Source organism: Staurois parvus, unplaced genomic scaffold (genome assembly GCF_062004578.1).
Source record: "Staurois parvus isolate SC_StPar_1 unplaced genomic scaffold, SC_StPar_1.0 ptg000132l, whole genome shotgun sequence".
In the NCBI taxonomy this organism is placed as follows: Eukaryota; Metazoa; Chordata; class Amphibia; order Anura; family Ranidae; genus Staurois; species Staurois parvus.
This window is the reverse complement of record NW_028317928.1, coordinates 8,829,828-8,850,233: the sequence shown is the minus strand read 5'-3', so window position 1 is coordinate 8,850,233 and position 20,406 is coordinate 8,829,828. Positions and strand designations below refer to the sequence as shown.

At 50.3% G+C, this 20,406-nt stretch overlaps 1 protein-coding gene across 1 annotated transcript in view; it reads right to left on the bottom strand.

Annotated features, from left to right (window-relative positions):
• The window catches only part of LOC149466311 (uncharacterized), a 137,086-nt gene that overhangs the window by 100,647 nt on the left and 16,033 nt on the right, over nucleotides 1-20,406 (bottom strand). Inside the window, 1 exon segment of the mRNA XM_089672992.1 lies at nucleotides 3,514-4,770. Coding sequence (XP_089529118.1) covers nucleotides 3,514-4,770 — 1,257 coding nt within the window.

The following is a 20,406-nucleotide window of genomic DNA, read 5'->3' as shown; positions in this document are numbered from 1 at the left end:
GGTGGTAATTGGCAGATAGTGGCGGTGGCGGGTACCTGCAGGAGGCAGTTGGTGGAGAGTGGTGAAGGCCTGGGGGGAGGGAGGTGGTGTTGGGGGGCGTCCAATTTTAGTGTTGCCTAAGGCAGTACAAGAACTAAATACACCACTGCCGACAGCTAGCTAGCATAACTGACAGAAGCAATGTTGTGTTTCATTCCAAAACTGAATTTACTTCTGTAAATAGTTCTGTAAAACTGCAATACAAATCACATAAACTGAAATTACAATATGCTTGTAAACTTGTCTCTCACAAATGCATACAATGAACACATTTCTTGCAAACAGCTACCTACAAATCACATTGAATACATTTATCAAACTATGTAGGTGATTTTGACAAACACACAGAACTTGACAGTCATATGTTTATCAAAGGGAGAATGGAGGAGACCTTCACCGGAGTTCTTCTAGAAGCTGAAAATGGAACTGCAGTGGTAAATGTGAAATCTTTATTTTTTTAACAAACACTTACTGTTATTTATTAATAAGAATACAAAAGGGTGCATTTGCAGTGAATGCCCAATAGATGGCTCCCTGCTCAACACAATCATGATATACAGAACAATGCACATCAGACAATAATTTTTATTAACTTTTTGCAAAGAAAAAAAGTAAACACAAAAACATAAGAGCATATATATAACCACTCCAGTGTTGCAAATAATTCCATCATGGCCTACAAGTCTATGTCTGACAAAAAGTGATCGCTGATTATTCAGAAGATATGGCCGTAAAATTGAATTCATAAGTGGGTATTTTTTTCCGAATTACCCCATATATTACATAGTTAAAGACAATGGGCGTAAAAGGCTTCCAAAGACCTTGAACATACCTTGTATACACCTAGGGCTTTCAACCCCGTTCCACCAACTCTACCTAGTGAGATTGCCAGGATTGTCAGTAAGCCGGATGTCACTATATGCGGTGGGGACAGCTGCATATAAAGGAACCGATCTCTAAATGTTCCTGCTGCGGCCACTGAATGTCTGCAGGAAGGAGAGCAGGAGAAGCGGGCAATCAGCAGCTGCAGGAGGAACACAGAAAGATCTGTTCCTCTATATGCAGCCGCCCCCTCCGCTCATCCTACCTAGCTTTTTATGCTGCCCCCCTCGTGTGCCCTCCTGCCCCCTGTGCTCTCTTTCTTGGCTCCTCTTCATCCCCCGCTGCTCTGCGAGGTTTTCTCCCCTTTCCTACCAGCTGCTGCAGGGGATCTGTCAGGATAGAGACTAGGGAAGGGGGCCAATAAATGTGTCATTTACCTGCCCCTTCCTTTTCAGAATGGAGGGTCAGTGATCGGTACCGATTACCGACTCTGTCCATTCACAACTGAAATGGACCCTTGTAGGTACGCCCCTGGAGTTGAAATTTTCCGAAAGGAATACTAGTCTAGTGACCTGGGGGCCCCTAGTGAATTCCCTTAATTTGCAGAGATTTTCTCACTTCCTGTTTTGGCTATGGGACTGGAAGTGAAGGTAAACCTCCCCAATTGGACACCGATGGCAAAAAAAATAAACTGATGGGTTATAACCCTCCCAACATGAAAAAAAAAGTTTTGCCTATAGTTCTACTTCAAATACTTTTTGTGACTCAAAGGTTTGCTGCCTGGAGATCCTGCCAGTAACAGCACTTCTTGTTTCAGGCTAACAACGCTAAGCCACTGCCTTGGAATTAGCAGCAGTGTTGTCGCCCTGGCATGTGTGCTTCTTTAGTTGGCTATTGGGCCTCCTGCAGGCCTGATAGGCAGCCTAACGGCCAAATGGAGCAGTGCACACAGCATGTTGGCATTGTGTCCTTGTATAAGAGATCTCTTCTCACTTTCTATTTGATGGTTTTCAGACAGAACAAAAGAGTTAGTGAAATCTCCCAATGGCATTAATGGGCTATAGTCAAACACTTGGCCTTCATGGGGTGCACTTGCCTTGCTGCCCTCACAAGACTGGGGAGGTCTATGAACACTGTAGTAACGATAAACAAACAGAGGGTGCATCAGCCTAGTGCATTAACCTTAAAATAGTAGATTTATTGTAAAAAGGTAAGTATTATACTCACAAAGTAATAAAAAGTGCAGATACATCTCATTGTTACAGCACAAACAGTCCACAAAGCATCAAGGTGGACAGAAACGATGGAATATCTAGAGGCTGCTAGATGCCTCTAGATGTTCCATCGTTTCTGTCCACGTTGATGCTCTGCGGACTGTTTGTGCTGTACCAATGAGATGTATTTGCACTTTTTATTACTTTATGAGTATAATACTTACCTTTTTACAATAAATCTACTATTTTAAGGTTAATACACTAGGCCGGTGCGCCCTCTGTTTGTTTATCGCTACTACAACTTCTCCCCTGTGTATGCCCTCCGGTCATTAACAAGTAAAAACTTAGATGAGTAGCACCTCTTGAATTTGGAGCATAACTAAGGCTTATTGCTGGTTATGAGTCCTCTCATGGAAGTTAAGATGTCCTTTCTGAGTAAGATATTTCCCACATAAAAAGTCCCTGGTGTGAAACCTTTCCCACACAAGAGCAGGAACTTGGTAGACATCTCCTGTTATTTGATGAGCTCCTTCCACATTCAGATCATGACTATCGCTTCTCCTGTTTTCCATCACTTACAGGAAGTGACTTTCAGGAAAAGCACTCATAACATCTGGAACAAAGAATTGTTACGCTGCATGAGGTGTCACCGGTGTGAAACCTTTGATACACAAGAGCAGGAACCAGGGAGACAATCCTTGTAAATTATTTGATGAGCTCCTTCCACATTCAGATCATGACTATGGCTTCTCCTGTGTTCATCTCTTACAGGAGGTGGCTTTTGAGAAAAGCTCTCATAACATCTGGAACCAAGAAACGTTATTCTGCATAAGTTGTCACCAGCGTGAAATCTTTCCCGTACAGGAGAAGGAACTTGAGAGACAACCTTTGCAAATTATAAGCTTCTTCCAGATTCAGATCATGACTATGGCTTCTCCTGTTTTTCATCTCCTACAGGAGGTGAGTTTCCAGAAAAGCACTCATAACATCTAGAACAAAGAAACGTTATGCTGCATGAGTTGTCACCAGTGTGAGACTTTTCCCACACAAGAGCAGGAACTTGGGAGATGGCCATCCTAAATTATTTGAGAAGTTTCTTCCTAATTCAGAACATGACTATGGCTTCTCCTGTTTTTCATCTCCTACAGGAGGTGACTTTCAAGAAAAAGCACTCATAACATCTGGAACAAAGAAACGTTATGCTGCATGAGGTGTCTCCAGTGTGAAATCTTTCCTGTACAAGAGGAGGAACTTGGGAGATGACCCCCGAGAACTATTTGATGAGCTCCTTCCACATTCAGAACATGACTATGGCTTCTCCTGTTTTTCAGCTCTTACAGCAGATGACTTTTGAGAAAAGCACTCATAACATCTGGAACCAAGAAATGGTTCCCTGCATGAGTTGTCTTGTGTCTATCGAGATTTGATCTTTTAGCATATTGCTTCCCACAATCTGAACACAAGTAAGGTTTCTCTCCAGTGTGAGCTCTCTGGTGAATACTAAGTAAGTACTTAGATGAAAAGCACCTCCCACATTCGGAACATAAATAAGGCTTTTCCCCAGTATGAGTCCTCTGATGAAAGTTAAGATGCCCTTTCTGGGCAAAATGTTTACCACATTCCGAGCATGAAAAAGGCTTCTCCCCAGTGTGAGTCCTCTGATGCGAGTTCAGATGTTCCATTTGGGAAAAACACCTTCCGCATTCCGAACACGAAAAGGGCTTTTCTCCTGTGTGAGCTCTATAGTGTTTAATAAGTAAGTGTTTGAAAGAAAAACCCTTTCCACATTCCGAACACAAATATGGCTTCTCTCCCGTGTGAATCCTCTGGTGTGAGATAAGACGTGCCTTCTGGGAAAACAATTTTCCACATTCTAAACATGAATATGGCTTCTCCCCCGTGTGGGTTCTCTTATGTTCAACAAGACTGGTCCTCCAGGTAAAACATTTGCCGCATTCTGAACACGAGAATGGCTTCTCCCCTGTGTGGCTCATCTGATGGGATGTAACGTGGTCTCTTTGGGAAAAGCATTTCCCGCACACGGGGCAAGGATACGGCTTCTCGGCTAAGTGAGTTCTCTGGTGTCGAGTGAGTTGCTGCTTTTGAGAGAAACATTTTCCACATTCCAAACATGAATATGGATTCTCACCTGTATGAATTAGTCCATGTCGGACCAAAGACGATTTACTGGGGAAACTTTGGTCGCACTCAGGACAGGAAAATGGCTTCTCCCCTGAGTGAATTCTCTCATGTGTGGTAAGATTCCACCTCTTGGCAAAACATTTCCCACATTCGGAACATGCATATGGCTTCACCCCCGTGTGAGTGCTCTGATGAGCAACGAGATGGGCTTTCTGGGCAAAAGATTTTCCACATTCAGAACAAAAAAACAGTTTTTCCCCTGGGTGAACTTTTTGGTGTGAGGTGAGGTCACCAGGTGAACATTCACCACTTACAGGACACAGGTACGTTGGATCCCTTTTATGGTTTGCACGATGGGTGGTGGGAGGTGTGTGAGCAAGAAAGCGATCCCCATGTATAGAGGAACCAGATGAGAGATCTGCACTGCAAGGTGGCGGATGGAGATTTGGGGTAATGGGGATTTCTTCTAAAAAATTAAATGTGATGTCATCATCTTCCAATGCTGGAGAGATAGCTGGATCCTGGTTCTCATTATTTCTGTTGCATTGAACGTCTGGCAGAAATAAGAAATTTAGGTAAATAAAAGGATAAAGCGGAAGTCCACACAATTACATCGGTCAAGCTTGGACCAGGCAAAGTATGTATGTGCCATACCTGTAGGATACCTATGGAATCTGGAAATCACTGTAATAGGTACTTCTACTCCAGTGATCTCCACCAGCTCCCGATCCAGTGCTAAGCAACTGCACGGCTGTTTACTGAACACAGGAGGTTGCCCCTTTGGTGTGTGTAATGACTTTTGGGACTGTTTATTAAAAAAAAAAATTATTATATTATTTCAAATTAGGATCCCAGTTGACTGTTAAGGGTTAACATTCTTGAGTGAAATTTTCCTAGATATTTCAAGAGGTTACCACACAGACTTGACATTGAAAGAGGTGATTCAAGAGGGGATGAGATAGGTATCACTATTTGAATTTCGACAGGTGAGCCAACACACCGAACCAAAAGGACAATGATGAGATGGAAACCCCTTGTCTGAAAGCTCTCACAAAACCTCGGAAAGTGTGACAAACTTCTTGAGATGTCACAATAGCTATTGAATAGGAAGGTTTAACTCCAGTCTCTTCTATTTACCCTAATTCTCAAACAATAGTGAAAGCAACTAGACATTCTTTCCGTCACATCGCCTTGAACTGTGTATGCAGCAGAAGATGAAACCTGGGTCATTTCAGATACAAAGAAAAATGTGGTTTATATCAATGGAAATCTTATAAAGATTATATTTCCACACACCAAAATATATTCAACAAAGTTGGGTATTGCATACCACTCAACTAAGTTTGAAGTGATGAAGAAGATGTTTGTGAATTGGGGTAAATTTTATATTTCCAAAAGAAATCAGCTATTCCAAAACAGTTTAAATATTAGGAAAATGAGAAACCAAATGAATTTACATCTTTCTATGGTCCTTATCCAAGAGTTAGTAGTGAAATCAACTATACTTGAATAGGACATATATTTGATACATAAAGACATTTTGTTTCTATCAAAGGATGAGTCATTAAGACCACCAATTCATTTGTGATACCGGACTGTCCCCAGTGGACAGGTGAGGAATATCTCTAAATACGCAACTTCTCAACCGTCCAATCATCAAGTCTGTTGGGAGGTCTTTTCGGAACAATGGAATTGGATGATATAAAAATGCCAAACACCTAAACTAGAAAAACTCACAAACTGATGAACTCACTTGCTCACCTGATCACTTCAAGACCTCAAGACTTCTAATAATCACTTCACTTCTTCTGAAAGACTGCTACTACTTCTTGATCACTTCTGAACTTAATCTTCCAACTATTTCTTCACTACTCCTACCACTATATACTGCACTATACTCACTTGCTACCTGGGGCCATTTTGCTGAGAACTTCCAGCTACCATTTTGAAGGAAGAGATTTCCACCGGAGACGCTGATGCTCAGTTAAATTTTGGGAGTGGTGAGACTGTTATAATATTGTAATTTTCTTTGATATTTCCAATTTTCTAAAGACTTATAACATTGTATTTTGTGGTTAGGAATATATTAAGGTTATATATATAATTACTATACTGTTTGAAATTGGTATTAGATTATATATATTGCATATTAATTAATTTGTATTGACACATATGTATAAAACAAACATGCAGCACTCCTATCAATGATATAAAGCAAATATAAATGTAGAAATATGTATACTACTCTGAAAATGACATTAGGCATATATAGATGCAAGATTGTGTGTAACGCACACAACTATGAGTCACCATGCATAGATAAGTTCATAAATTCATTTCCAAAATAAAAACATGAAGATGGGTGACAGTCTATATGTAGCGAACGAACAATATTCGTGACATCAATGGTGTGGAATGAGAATAGGTTGCACTAACCAGATAGCGCTATGTTAAGCGCATGTAGGTGATGAGATCATCTGGGTGTGAGCATCTGGACCTGGGTGTTCTGACTAGTGGCAGCATCTATCGCCGCATTTCTTTGAGAACGTGCGTGGCACGAAACATGTCAGAAAGCTGCCCTCAGTGACTTTCTACCCACGTGGACTTCTTGGCCCTGATTCACTATTGGGCGTGGGCGCATATTTATGGGCTTAAGCCCAATTTTCATGGGCGTCCGTCATTTTTTACCCTGCAACCTAATTCACTATTGAGCAGAGCCCATAAGCAGATGCACAATCTAATTCACAAAAAGACACACGCCCGAAATCAGACTCACAAAACAGACTTGCTAAGAAGCACGTCTAAAACCATGAAAAATCACTGCAGAGACATGTTCACTTAGAAATTTGCTTTGCCAAATATCAGGACTTCACTTTAAACAATATCTGCTATTTCCAAAAAAATTAAGAATGTGTTAAAAATCGTTTTTTTCAAGGAAATCGACACAGTAAAAACCTAGACGCCCGTGCAGTGTCTTTGGCAGATACAACTGAGCATGTGCAGAACACATTTTAGACTTCTGCCATGGGCGTTTGTTTTTTAGCCACTGACTAATAGTGAATCTTACTGTGGATTCCTCTGACAGCCGGCACTCGGTCGTGACTATTGTGTTTAATAAACAGCACTCGGCATATCTTCATGTAATCTAATTAGATTTCCTTAGTTCTAGTGATTCTATTTTTGTTTCTTATCCTTTATAATTATTTCTGTAATGATTTTACTTATTTCAAAGGTCTAGATAATATTTATTTTGACAGCTGAATGTAATAATAAAGGTCCGCAATAAAAAAAAAAAAAAAAAAAAAAAAAAAAAAACAGCGTGGGTCCCCCATCTCATCCTTACCAAGCCCTTCAGGTCTGGTATGGATATTAAGGGGGAACTCCACACTGAAATTAAAAAAAAAAACAGCGTGGGTCCCCCTCAATATCCATACCAGACCCTTATCCGAGCATGCAGCCCGGCAGGTCAGGAAAGGGGGGGGGACGAGCGAGCGCCCCCCCCCTCCTGAACCATACCAGGCTACATGCCCTCAACATGGGGGGGGTGCTTTGGGGCAGGGGGGCTCCCCCCCCAAAGCACCTTGTCCCCATGTTGATGAGGACAAGGGCCTCTTCCCCACAACCCTGGCCGGTGGTTGTGGGGGTCTGCGGGCGGGGGGCTTATCAGAATCTGGAAGCCCCCTTTAACAAGCCCCCAGATCCCGGCCCCCCCCCCCCTACGTGAACGAGTCTGCGGTACATGGTCCAGCAGACTTATTCACAAAAAAACTAAGTGTGGTGTAAAAAAAACACAGTACAGGGTCTTTGACAAGTCCTTTATTAAAACAATGTCCCCCGAAGTAGATCCAACGTCAATCGCGGCGGCGGCGGCGGCAGGGACCCGAAAAAAGAAAAAAAAAAAAAAAGGTTCCGCTCCAGTCCCAGGCTTCCAGCCTTGTGAAGAAGAGGCTAGCTGACAGTTCTTATATAGGTATGGGGCGGGGCCAGCCGGGGACATCATCCGAGTGACCCGCCCCATGTCACATGCTTGCTGTTCCCGGCTGGCCCCGCCCCATAGCTATATAAGAAATGTCAGACTGTCTCCTGCATTCAGCTAGTTAGCCTCAGTGGAGAGACAGGGTGACATTTCTCAAATAGGTAAGGGGTGGGGATGATGTGCCCGGCTGGCCCCGCCCCTAACCTATTTAAGAAATGTCAGCTAGCCTCTTCTTCACAAGGCTGGAAGCCTCCGACGGGAGCGGAACCTTTTTTTTTTTTTTTCTTTTTCGGGTCCCTGCCGCCGCCGCCGTGATTGACGTTGGATCTACTTCGGGGGACATTGTTTTAATAAAGGACTTGTCAAAGACCCTGTACTGTGTTTTTTTTACACCACACTTAGTTTTTTTGTGAATAAGTCTGCGGGACCATGTACCGCAGACTCGTTCACGTGGGGGGGGGGCCGGGATCTGGGGGCCCCCTTGTTAAAGGGGGCTTCCAGATTCTGATAAGCCCCCCGCCCGCAGACCCCCACAACCACCGGCCAGGGTTGTGGGGAAGAGGCCCTTGTCCTCATCAACATGGGGACAAGGTGCTTTGGGGGAAGGGAGCCCCCCCTGCCCCAAAGCACCCCCCCCATGTTGAGGGCATGTGGCCTGGTATGGTTCAGGAGGGGGGGGGGCACTCGCTCGTTTGTCCCTCCCTTTCCTGACCTGATCGCTTCTCGGCCTTTTGGTCAAGATCAAGTGTAGTATCGACCTTGCCTTTAGGGGTGTCCCTGCTTCCAGCTAGGACGTTGAGAACCACTTGCATCTATCCCAGCCATTTGGTCTGTGTGGGGTACCCTCTTCTCGGCCTTGTAGGATCGTCGATTAAATTCGGCTTCACCTGCTTGCAGCTATTGGGTTTGAGGCTTAGCCCCCACACAGAACGAGTTTGTGATCTTCCCCCCCCCCTTGTTCACTCTGCGTTACTACCTCCGGGCAGTAGACGCTCAATAGCCTTTTCAAAGGCTAAGCAAGAGTGAAGCCGCCGAGGAAGAAGAAGGAGAAGGAATCCGATCAAGATCTCTGGGAAGCCCTCCTGAGAACTCCTCTGCGACAAGATGGGGAAGAAGCAAACCACGAAGAAGCCGCTGGCCGCCGCCGCCCCAGCCAAGACCCCGGGAGAAGCCCCCTCCGCCTCCACCTCCACCTCAGATCGCTCCGGCCCTGCAGACGGTCTCCCTCCCCTGGAGCCCTGGATGAAGCAGACAGTCGTGCTGCGGCTGAAAGAAGTGGAAGGCAGAGTTCCGGACATGACCCCGGAAGTCTTCGGAAAGAAAATGATCCTTGAACAAGGATTTAGCAAGGCAGAGACCCTGTCGGTGCAATCCTTCATGAAAGGTATTTTCTTTATAACCTTTGTTTCGTTGCAGGTCTGCAGAAGGTACTGGGAGATGGTGAAGACCTCTGGACCCGATTCCCCTTTCCGCAAGTTTATTGCGAATTCTCCCATTCAAAGGGACGAAAGACGGATCACGGTGTCCATGAGGAACCCACACATCCCTGGAAGAGACATCGCCACCTATCTCCAGAGGTTTTGCGTCGTGTTGAAGGACCCAGTCCGGATACTAGACGCCAACGGCTTCTGGACAGGTAAGTGGTCTGTGTTTTGCAGATTGCTGAGAGATCGTCCCGCTGGAGATCTCCAACACCTGCAACAGTGCTTTTCCCTGGGAGCGTCAGCAGGACTCCTACACTACCCGGATCAACCCCAGTCATGCCGCAGGTGCGGACAGCCGGGGCACGAGGGTAAGGATTGCCATGTGCTTTCATGTAGGTTCTGCCGGTCTGCAGGTCACGAGACCAAGGATTGCCCGAGGTCCAAAACCTGCAACCTCTGTGGACGGTCAGAGCACGTCTACAGGGACTGCCCAGAGAGAAGCAGGACGTACGCGGGGGCCCTGAGTAAGGGCCCTGCTACCAAACCAGCGCCACAGAAGCCTCAGAAGGACCCAGGTAAGAGGAACCCCCCCACCCCAGCCCCCCCCCCGGACCCTGGTCCCCCCGCCCCTCCCGCCCCTGCCCCTCCCGCCCCTGGCCCTCCTGCCCCTGGCCCTCCTGCCCCCCCTGCCCCTGGCCCTCATGCCCCTCCCGCCCCTGCTCCTCCCGCCCCGGGCCCCCCTGCCCCACCCCTCCCGGGCCCGGTTCCACCCCCCCCCTGACCTGTCCTCACAGGAGGATTTCCCGCCCCTTCCCCCTGCCACCCCCGTCAGCAGCTCTGCGGCGGGGATCAGGAAGCGGAAGAAGGAGCAGGCTAGCCCGGCGGCGGAACCCTCCTCCGCCACCAAACAGCCTGCTGTCCTCCAGGATGCCGCAGGTCCCGACCCCGTGGGGGAGGACCTCGACACACTGGAGGAAGAGGAAGAGGTGGAAGAAGAGATGGCTCTGACCCGGTCGGGGCCAGATCTCTCCACCGATTTCGATGAGGTCCTGTCAGGGCAGGAGCTGAGGAACGGACAGGCAGGCCTAACAATGTAACGCACTGGCTGACGACAACCACCACCCACAGACCGAAGTCCCTCAGGGCGCGGAGTCTAAGTCCCAGGCTGCCCTTCACCAGGGCCCCTGATGGTGGGGATGGACTTGACGCAGCCAGGAACCAGGTCGCGGCCCCCGAGACACCTCATCTGCGGTAATGGCCGCCGCCAATGGCGTGTAGCTGGTGGAAGAGACAAAAGAGTAGTCAGACAAGCCGGGGTCAACAACAACAGGACAGGACAGTACAGGACAGCAGACGAGAATCACAGGTCACGAGCCGGGTTCAGCAACAGAGGGTCAGATCAAAGGAGAATACAAAGAATAGTCAAGACAAGCCGAATCAGATACCAGGAGAGCCACGAGAGTCAGAACAGAGTAACAGCAACACAAAGACACAAGACACAAGTGCAAAGAGCATGTGCGGGCCACAGGCTTATATGTCATCAGCCACACCCCTCTGGAGGATGGACCACAGAAACCTGAAGGCATAAAAGGGCTCCCATCATGCACAGCAGAATCCAAGATGGACACCAGCACATGAAGTAACAACCACAGGGAAAAGGTAGGACCTTGACAGTACCTCCCCCTCAAGGGCCCCTCCCCCTCCGCGGCTCAACAAAAGGTTTCTGAGGAAAGCGGGTATGAAAAGCGCGGAGGAGGGCAGGAGCATGGACATCCGCGGAAGGAACCCAGGAACGCTCCTCAGGACCATAACCACGCCAATGAACCAGGAACTGTAATTGACCGCGCACCAATCGAGAGTCCAGGATCCGGCTCACCTCATACTCCTCATGACCGTCAACCCGGACAGGACGGGGCCGAGGAAGAGAGGTAGTGAAGCGATTGCAGATCAGAGGTTTCAACAGGGAAACATGAAAGATATTGGAGATCCGCATCCCAGACGGAAGGGCAAGTGCATAGGCCACCGGATTCACTTTGCGGAGAATGCGGAAAGGACCGACAAAACGGGGAGCCAGTTTGGGTGTGGGCACCCGAAGATTGAGGTTGCGAGTAGACAACCACACCCGATCGCCGACCTGGTATGAAGGAGCGGGCAACCGTCTGCGATCAGCCTGGAACTTCTGGCGCTGAGCTGAGTCCCTCAAGGCCCTCTGGATCTGCCCCCAAGAAGAACGCAGGGCAGCAAGATGGTTCTCCACAGCCGGAATGTCCTGTGGTGAGAACCTCTCAGGTAATACCGCGGGTTGAAACCCATAGTTGGCCATGAAGGGAGACATCCCGGTGGAGGAGTTGACCGCCGAGTTCCTGGCAAACTCTGCCCACGGCAGGAGATCGGCCCAATCATCCTGATGGTCTGAAATATAACACCGAAGGAATTGTTCTAAGGCCTGATTGGAACGCTCCGCAGCCCCATTGGACTGCGGGTGGTAGGCTGATGAAAAGGAGAGACTAATACCCAACTGGGAGCAGAAGGCACGCCAGAATCTGGACACGAACTGACTCCCGCGGTCTGAGACAATCACCTTAGGTAACCCATGCAGGCGAAAAATCTCCCTGGAAAAGACCGTGGCCAGTTCCTGCGCTGTGGGTAATTTCCTGAGTGGAATGCAATGGCACATCTTGGAAAACCGATCGACGATCATGAGGATGACCGTATGACCCCGAGACACCGGGAGGTCTACAATAAAGTCCATCCCTAGATGTGACCAAGGACGCTCCCCATTGGGAATGGGTTGCAGAAGACCCAAAGGGAGATGCCGTGGAGACTTATTCTGGGCACAGATCGAACATGCCGCTACATAAGAGGCAATGTCGGCACGGAGGGTTGGCCACCAGAATAAGCGAGAGACGACCCAACACAGCTGGTTCTTCCCTGGATGCCCGGCAGTTTTGGCGTTATGGTAGGTACGCAGCAGGCGGGTGCGCAATCCCTCGGGTACGAAACATCTACCCTCCGGCCTCCCGGGAGGAGCATCAGTTTGAGCCGCCAAAATCTGCTCCCCAAGGGGAGAGGTCAGACTGGTGCGAATGGCAGCCAGAATCTGATCTGGAGGTATAAGTGAGATTGGCTCAGAGTCCTCCCTGGACAATTCAGAGTATTGCCGTGATAACGCATCAGCCCTGACATTCTTGGAACCAGGCAAATATGAAACCACATAGTTGAAGCGTGACAAGAACAGAGCCCATCTGGCCTGGCGGGGTGTCAATCTCTTGGCCTCCGAAAGATAAGTCAGGTTCTTGTGATCGGTAAGAATGAGGACCGGAACCGCGGAACCCTCGAGCAGGTGCCTCCATTCCTTGAGAGCCAGAATGATGACCAACAACTCCCGATCTCCAATCTGGTAGTTGCACTCAGCCGAGGAAAGCTTCCTGGAGTAGAACCCGCAGGGAAGTAGGGGTCCATCGGGTGACCGACGCTGAGACAGGAGAGCCCCTACTCCCGTCTCGGAAGCATCAACTTCGAGGACGAAGGGCAACCCAGGATTGGGATGCGAAAGAATCGGAGCCGAAGCAAAGGCAGCTTTCAGAGCCTCGAAAGCTCTGATGGCCTCGGATGGCCACTCGTGAGGGTTACTCCCCTTCTTGGTTAGGTCAGAGAGAGGCTTTGCCAATGTGGAGAAGTTCCTGATGAACTTCCGATAGTAGTTGGCAAAACCCAGAAAGCGCTGAATGGGCCGAAGACCATTGGGACGAGGCCACTGCAGAACTGCCGCAACCTTCTGAGGGTCCATGGAAAATCCCTCCGCGGAAATTATGTAGCCCAAAAAGGCAACCTGGGATCGATGGAACTCGCACTTCTCGAGTTTACAAAAGAGTCCGTTCTCACGCAATCGTTGCAGCACCTGCTTAACATCCTGGACATGGGACTCCATGGAGGTAGAGTAAACCAAGATGTCATCCAGGTAAACCACTACGCATTGCTGCAACAAATCACGAAGGACATCGTTTATGAATTCCTGAAAGACCGCGGGCGCGTTACACAATCCGAAGGGCATCACCAGGTATTCGTAGTGCCCAGTTCTGGTGTTAAACGCGGTCTTCCACTCATCCCCCTGTCTGATCCGTACGAGGTTGTACGCCGCCCTAAGGTCGAGTTTGGTAAAGACCGTTGCTCCCTTAAGGCGGTCAAATAACTCAGAAATCAAAGGAATTGGATATGCATTTTTAATGGTAATCCGATTGAGACCCCTATAATCGATGCAGGGCCTCAATTCCCCACCTTTCTTCTTTACGAAAAAAAACCCCGCTCCTGCTGGGGAAGTAGACTTACGAATGTGCCCCCGGGAAAGCGCATCCACCACGTACTCCTCCATGACCTTATTCTCCGCAACCGAGAGAGGGTACACCCTGCCACGTGGAGGAGTGGCCCCGGGTTGCAGGGATATGGCGCAGTCGTAAGGACGATGCGGTGGTAAGGTACCAGCGCGTACCTTATCGAACACGTCCCGGTATTCCCCATAGTCGGTGGGCAACGCAGAGTCCGAGGAGGCACACAATACCTTAACCGGCCCCCGGATGCACCCGGCCCCACACTGTGGAGACCATGAGAGAATCTCGGCTGTTTGCCAATTGAAGGTAGGATTGTGCCTCTGGAGCCAGGGATACCCCAAAACCACCGAATAGTGTGGGGAAGAAATCACCTGAAAACAGGCCAACTCCCTGTGAACAGCCCCAATGGCTACCTCTATTGGCAGGGTCTCGTGGGTAACCTGCGGCGGCTGCAGGGGCCTGCCATCTATTGCTTCGAGAACCAATGGGGCAGCACGAGCCTGCAGGGGAATGGAGTGCTGCGCAGCAAACGAGCTGTCCAAGAACAACCCACCGGCCCCAGAGTCTACCAACGCCTGGGCCGTCACCGAGCCCCCTGTCCAAGAAAGGACCACGGTGATCAGTGGCTTATCCTTGCGGAACGCCGGGGACGAGGAAACTCCACCCAAGATCTGTCCCCGACATGATCTCAGGTGCGAGCGTTTCCCGGACGGACCGGACAAGACTGCCGAAAGTGCCCACCGAGGCCACAGTACAGGCAGCGACCCTCCCGACGCCGAGCGGCCCGCTCCCCCTCGGAAAGGCGAGCAAACCCCAGCTGCATGGGTTCCCCACCAGACAAGCTATCCCCAGGAGGCGTGGGAGGAGAGGGAGGAACGGGTGGGACAGAAAACGCAGGTGCCAGTCGATTGGAAGGCCTCCGCAGGCGTTCCTTGAGTGAAGGCCTCTCCCTGAGCCTGGTGTCAATCAGGATCAGGAAAGAGATGAGCTCCTCCAACACCACAGGCAGTTCCTTAGCTGCAATCTCGTCCTTCAATGAGTCAGAAAGACCCTGAGAAAACGCAGCCACCAGAGCCTCATTGTTCCAACCGACCTCTGCCGCCAGGGTACGAAACTCTATAGCGTACTCGGCCACGGTCCGTGAACCCTGATGCATGGTCATGAGCAGCTTGGCCGCCGAGGCGGAACGAGCCGGTACGTCGAATACCCTACGGAAGGCATCGACAAAACCAGAAAAATCTTGAATCACCGGGTCGTTCCTCTCCCATAAGGGATTTGCCCAGGCCAAGGCCTTGTCTGAGAGTAGTGAGATGAGGAACCCCACCTTTGACCTCTCAGACGGAAAGGCGTGGGGTATTAATTCAAAATAAATACCCACCTGGTTGAGGAACCCACGACACTGACTCGGCTCACCCCCAAAGCGCTGTGGAAGAGGGGCTGAACCGGTCATACCTCTGGACACCGCGGGTGCCGCATCAGCCGCGGCGGTAGGCACAGCAAGCGGAACAGCAGCGGAAGCGACCACCGGAGCGACAACCGGCCTAATAACACCAGGAGTAAGGTGCGCGGTGCGTGCAAGCAGAGTTTGCAACGCCTGAGCGAACTGATCCAACAGGTGATCCTGTTGATCGAGTCTGGCGACTAGCATTGGGAGCGAAGGCGTGCCTGCACCATCAGGGTTCATGGCACTTGTGTAATGTCAGGGCAGGAGCTGAGGAACGGACAGGCAGGCCTAACAATGTAACGCACTGGCTGACGACAACCACCACCCACAGACCGAAGTCCCTCAGGGCGCGGAGTCTAAGTCCCAGGCTGCCCTTCACCAGGGCCCCTGATGGTGGGGATGGACTTGACGCAGCCAGGAACCAGGTCGCGGCCCCCGAGACACCTCATCTGCGGTAATGGCCGCCGCCAATGGCGTGTAGCTGGTGGAAGAGACAAAAGAGTAGTCAGACAAGCCGGGGTCAACAACAACAGGACAGGACAGTACAGGACAGCAGACGAGAATCACAGGTCACGAGCCGGGTTCAGCAACAGAGGGTCAGATCAAAGGAGAATACAAAGAATAGTCAAGACAAGCCGAATCAGATACCAGGAGAGCCACGAGAGTCAGAACAGAGTAACAGCAACACAAAGACACAAGACACAAGTGCAAAGAGCATGTGCGGGCCACAGGCTTATATGTCATCAGCCACACCCCTCTGGAGGATGGACCACAGAAACCTGAAGGCATAAAAGGGCTCCCATCATGCACAGCAGAATCCAAGATGGACACCAGCACATGAAGTAACAACCACAGGGAAAAGGTAGGACCTTGACAGGTCCTCAACGAGGTACTCAACCAGATCGGACTGAGCCAGGACCCTGGCCAGGCCGCAGAGGTCGCCCCCCCTCCCCAGGGGAGGTAAGCACAGCCCCTGCCGACTAACCCCTTCATTTCTTTCCCATGATGGCTGAGATCTCTATCTTTTCCATTAATGTGAGGAGCATCAAGGATGTGTCTAGGAGGCAGACTGTGCTGACCTTTCTTTCCACACAGCAGAGTGATGTCTACATGCTTCAGGAGTGCGCACTTCCCCCTCTGAGGAGGTACACTCATTTGTCCTCCCAGTGGACCCACGGTCCCTCCTACTGGTCTGGGGGTGGCGATTGCAAGTCCGCAGGGGTAGCGGTTCTTATCAGGGGAGGACGTTTCACTGTTGACTCCGTCCATGAGCTCGTCTGTGGCCGCCTTCTGGTCATAGACGGCTCATGGGCGGGGGAGCCCGTTAGGCTCATCAACGTGTACGCCTCCCCGGAGAAGAACGCGCGGCTGGAACTTTTCCAAACCCTGCGGACGCAACTCGTCACAACGAGAACAGTAGTAATCGGCGGTGATTTTAACTGTCCGATAGAGGAGGATGGGCGCAGCTCCAGCATGTACGCAAAACTCGACGCCACCTCGAAGCTGTGGGATCCGTGGGGCGCGGTTCCGTGAACTACTCATGGAGCCGCCCCGATGGATCTGTGCGCTCCAGGATTGACTTTGTGCTCACCTCCAGGGCAGTCAGGCACCGCGGGTTCTCCATGGTTCCCTGCTTTTTCTCTGACCACAGGGCCATTCACTTTCAAGGTGATCTGGGAGAGGGCTTTGCACTGGGCCCGGGCCCCTGGAAGCTGAATTGCACCCTGCTGGACGATGAGGAACTGCTAGAGGAGCTCAGGGAAACCTACGGTGCCTGGCGAGGGGAGAAGTCTTTCTTTCCCAAGGTAAGCGACTGGTGGGAGTTCGTGAAAGTCAAGCTGCGCAGCTTCTTTCAGGCCAGGGGACGCCAGCAAGTGTGCGCCAGGAGGAGGGAACTCAGGAGGCTGCAGCGTCAGCTGCAGGACCTTCATCTCTGTGGCTGGGACGTGAGGCAAAACCTGGAGGACACCAAGAAGAGCTTGAAAAAGCACTTTGAGGAAGAATCCAGGCACATTGTCTTCCGTGCCAAGGTGGAGCATCTAGAGAAAGGTGAGAAGTGTAACTCTTTCTTTTTCAGGAAACTCCACTCAGGACACACTCCCCTGTCTGAGCTGCGCGACAAGACTGGAACACTCCAGAAGGGGAAGGAGGCCGTGATGGAAGTGGTCAGCGACTACTACTCCGACCTCTACTCCCCCAAAGAAACAAACACGGAAGCGGCCGACAGGTTCTTGTCAGGTATCTCTAACGCTATTGATCCTGCAGGTTTGTCGGCCACCAACGCCCCCTTGACGTTGGAGGAGCTGCACTCTGCCGCTAAATCCTTTAGGCGAGGCAGGACCCCGGGCTGCGACGGTCTCCCAGCAGAGCTCTATGTAGCGCTGTGGGACCTCGTGGGCCCGGACCTGCTCGAGCTGTACGAGGAGATGGTGGTGGAGGGCAAGATGCCTCCTTCGTTGAGGGAGGGAATGATCACGATCCTGTACAAGCGTAAGGGGGAGAGATGTGACTTGAAAAATTGGCGTCCCATCTCTCTCCTGAACGTGGACTACAAGATCCTCGCCAAAGTCATGGCGAACAGGTTGAAGGCTGTCATCGGACAGATAATCCACCCGGATCAGACTTGTGGCATTCCTGGCCGCAGGATTGCGGACAGCCTAGCGCTTGTCCGGGACACGGTCCAGTACATCAAGGACCGCCGTGTGCACGCGGCCCTGGTCAGTCTTGACCAGGAGAAGGCCTTTGACCGTGTCTCCCATGGGTTTATGTGCAGAGCCCTGCGCAGGTTTGGTCTTGGGGAAATGTTCTGTTCGTATGTGGATATCATGTATAATGAAATTTGTAGTTCCGTGCAGGTGAACGGCTGGAAGACTGACCCCTTCCCGGTCCTCTCCGGGGTCAGACAAGGCTGTCCTCTCTCACCTCTGCTTTTTGTTTGCTGTATAGAGCTCTTCGCCGAATGCATCAGACGGAATCCAGAGATCGGGGGAATCACCGCACCGGGACCAGACAGACGGGAAGTGAAGTGCTCGCTCTACATGGACGACGTGACGTTGTTCTGTGCCAACCAGCGCTCCATCGACCTGCTCGTCCAGACCTGCGAGGACTTCGGCCAAGCTTCGGGGGCAAAGGTCAACTGCGGGAAGTCGGAAGTCATGCTCTTCGGAAAGTGGTTCCTGCCTTCTTCTGCATCCATGCCCTTTGGCATCAAGACAGACTTCATGAAAATTTTGGGAGTTTGGTTTGGTGCCGAGGGCGCAGCCCTGAAGTCTTGGGAGGAGAGACTGGCCAAGATGCGTCAAAAGTTTGGACTTTGGAGCCTCAGAGACCTCTCCATCGAAGGGAAGACACTGCTACTCCGCAGCGAGATTCTCCCTGTGTTGCAGTACCTCGCCCAGGCCTGGCCCCCACGGGTCAACACCTGTAGGGCCATCACCAGGGCGGTGTTTCACTTTATCTGGGGCTCCAAGATGGACAGAGTGAAGCGGGCAGTCATGTTCAAGGAACCCCTCAAGGGCGGTAAGGGCGTGCCCGACATCGCCACCCAGCTGAGGGTGTTCTTTGCTTGCAACTGCATCCGCAGAACTTTGCCCAGACGGACTATGGACTCTGGCGGGAACGCAATGTCTCGCTTCTTCCTGCTGCCTCTTTGGAGGTCCCTCGGGTGGGACACTTGGGATAGTTCCATCCCCTACAACTGGGACACTCCTTGGTACTACTTGGATACCTTCAAGTTCATCAGGGAGCAAGGGCTACAGGGAGTCAAGCCTGACTTGTGGAAGCCAAAGACTATCTACAAGCTCATCCGAGCCAGCGACATTTTGGAGTCGGTTCCAGGCCTGCCTTCAGATACCTGCAAGGTGGTCTGGAGGAATGTTTCTTCCAACATTCTCACCAACAGGCACAAAGACCTGGCATGGATGGCAATCCAAGGGGGGTTGCCTCTCAGGACATTTATGCATGCCAGGAACCTGAGCAGATACAGACACTGCCCCTTCTGCATCATCCATGAGGAAACGTCTCACCACGTTTTCTGGGAGTGCTCATTTGCTCAGGCCTTGTTGGGGGCCCTGGAACCTGAACTCAAGGACTTTGTACCACAGACAGCCATCACTCACTTTGGGGTGTTGAATGGACTATTCTGTGGGACTTTTTCTCTGGAGGACATTGACGGCGCCTGGCGGGTGCTGTGCTGTTTTAAGGACGCTTTATGGTGCGCCAGAAAGCGCCTCATCCACCAGCGGGAGAGGATGTCCATTGAGGACTGTCACAGACTGATCCTCAGTCTGCTCAGAGACTATTCCTTGATGGACTTTAAGGAGGAAGAGGACGTCTGAAGATTCCCCCTTCCCCCTACTCCCCCTTGCGTGTCTTTGTCCTTTCAATAAAGCTTCGGGCCTGTGTTTCCCCCTTTTTTCCCCCTCCCCCCCCCCCACACACCCGATGCCTATTGTAGACTGTAACGTTTGGTTTTTCGTTTTTGCATGATTTTGTGACATTAGTAAAAAGTATTGTGTATTAGGATGCTACGGTTTTTGGGGTCAGCGGCGTTATGCATGACGTGGTGGTCTGGAGAACCGTCCTCCACGCACATCACGTCAGGCATCATACCGCTGAGCGAATGTATTTATTTCTGAATGTATTTATTGTATGCTTGGAACTGTATTGCAATGTGGTGCGCTGCGTCGCAGTACAGGGTGAGATGTACCCCGATTACATGTATCATGTTCTTTTTGATGCTTCTGTAATAAAAGTATCTTTTCAATCAAAAAAGTAGTGAGTAATTTGGCCTGTTACTAGGCCGGGTGGTTTGTGACTAAGTCCTTGCATGGTGTGGTTTGGGGGGAAGAAGAGATTTTGTGCTGAATTGCCCCAGACACCACTCAGGCTGTGTTTGGAAGTGGGCTGGAAATGTTTGCATATTTTTGGCCTTGTAAAGTGTGTTTGTGTGTTATTGCACAATGATTGTGTTTTTTCTCTTTGCATTGAAAGCCTCACACATGTCAATCGTTTTGTT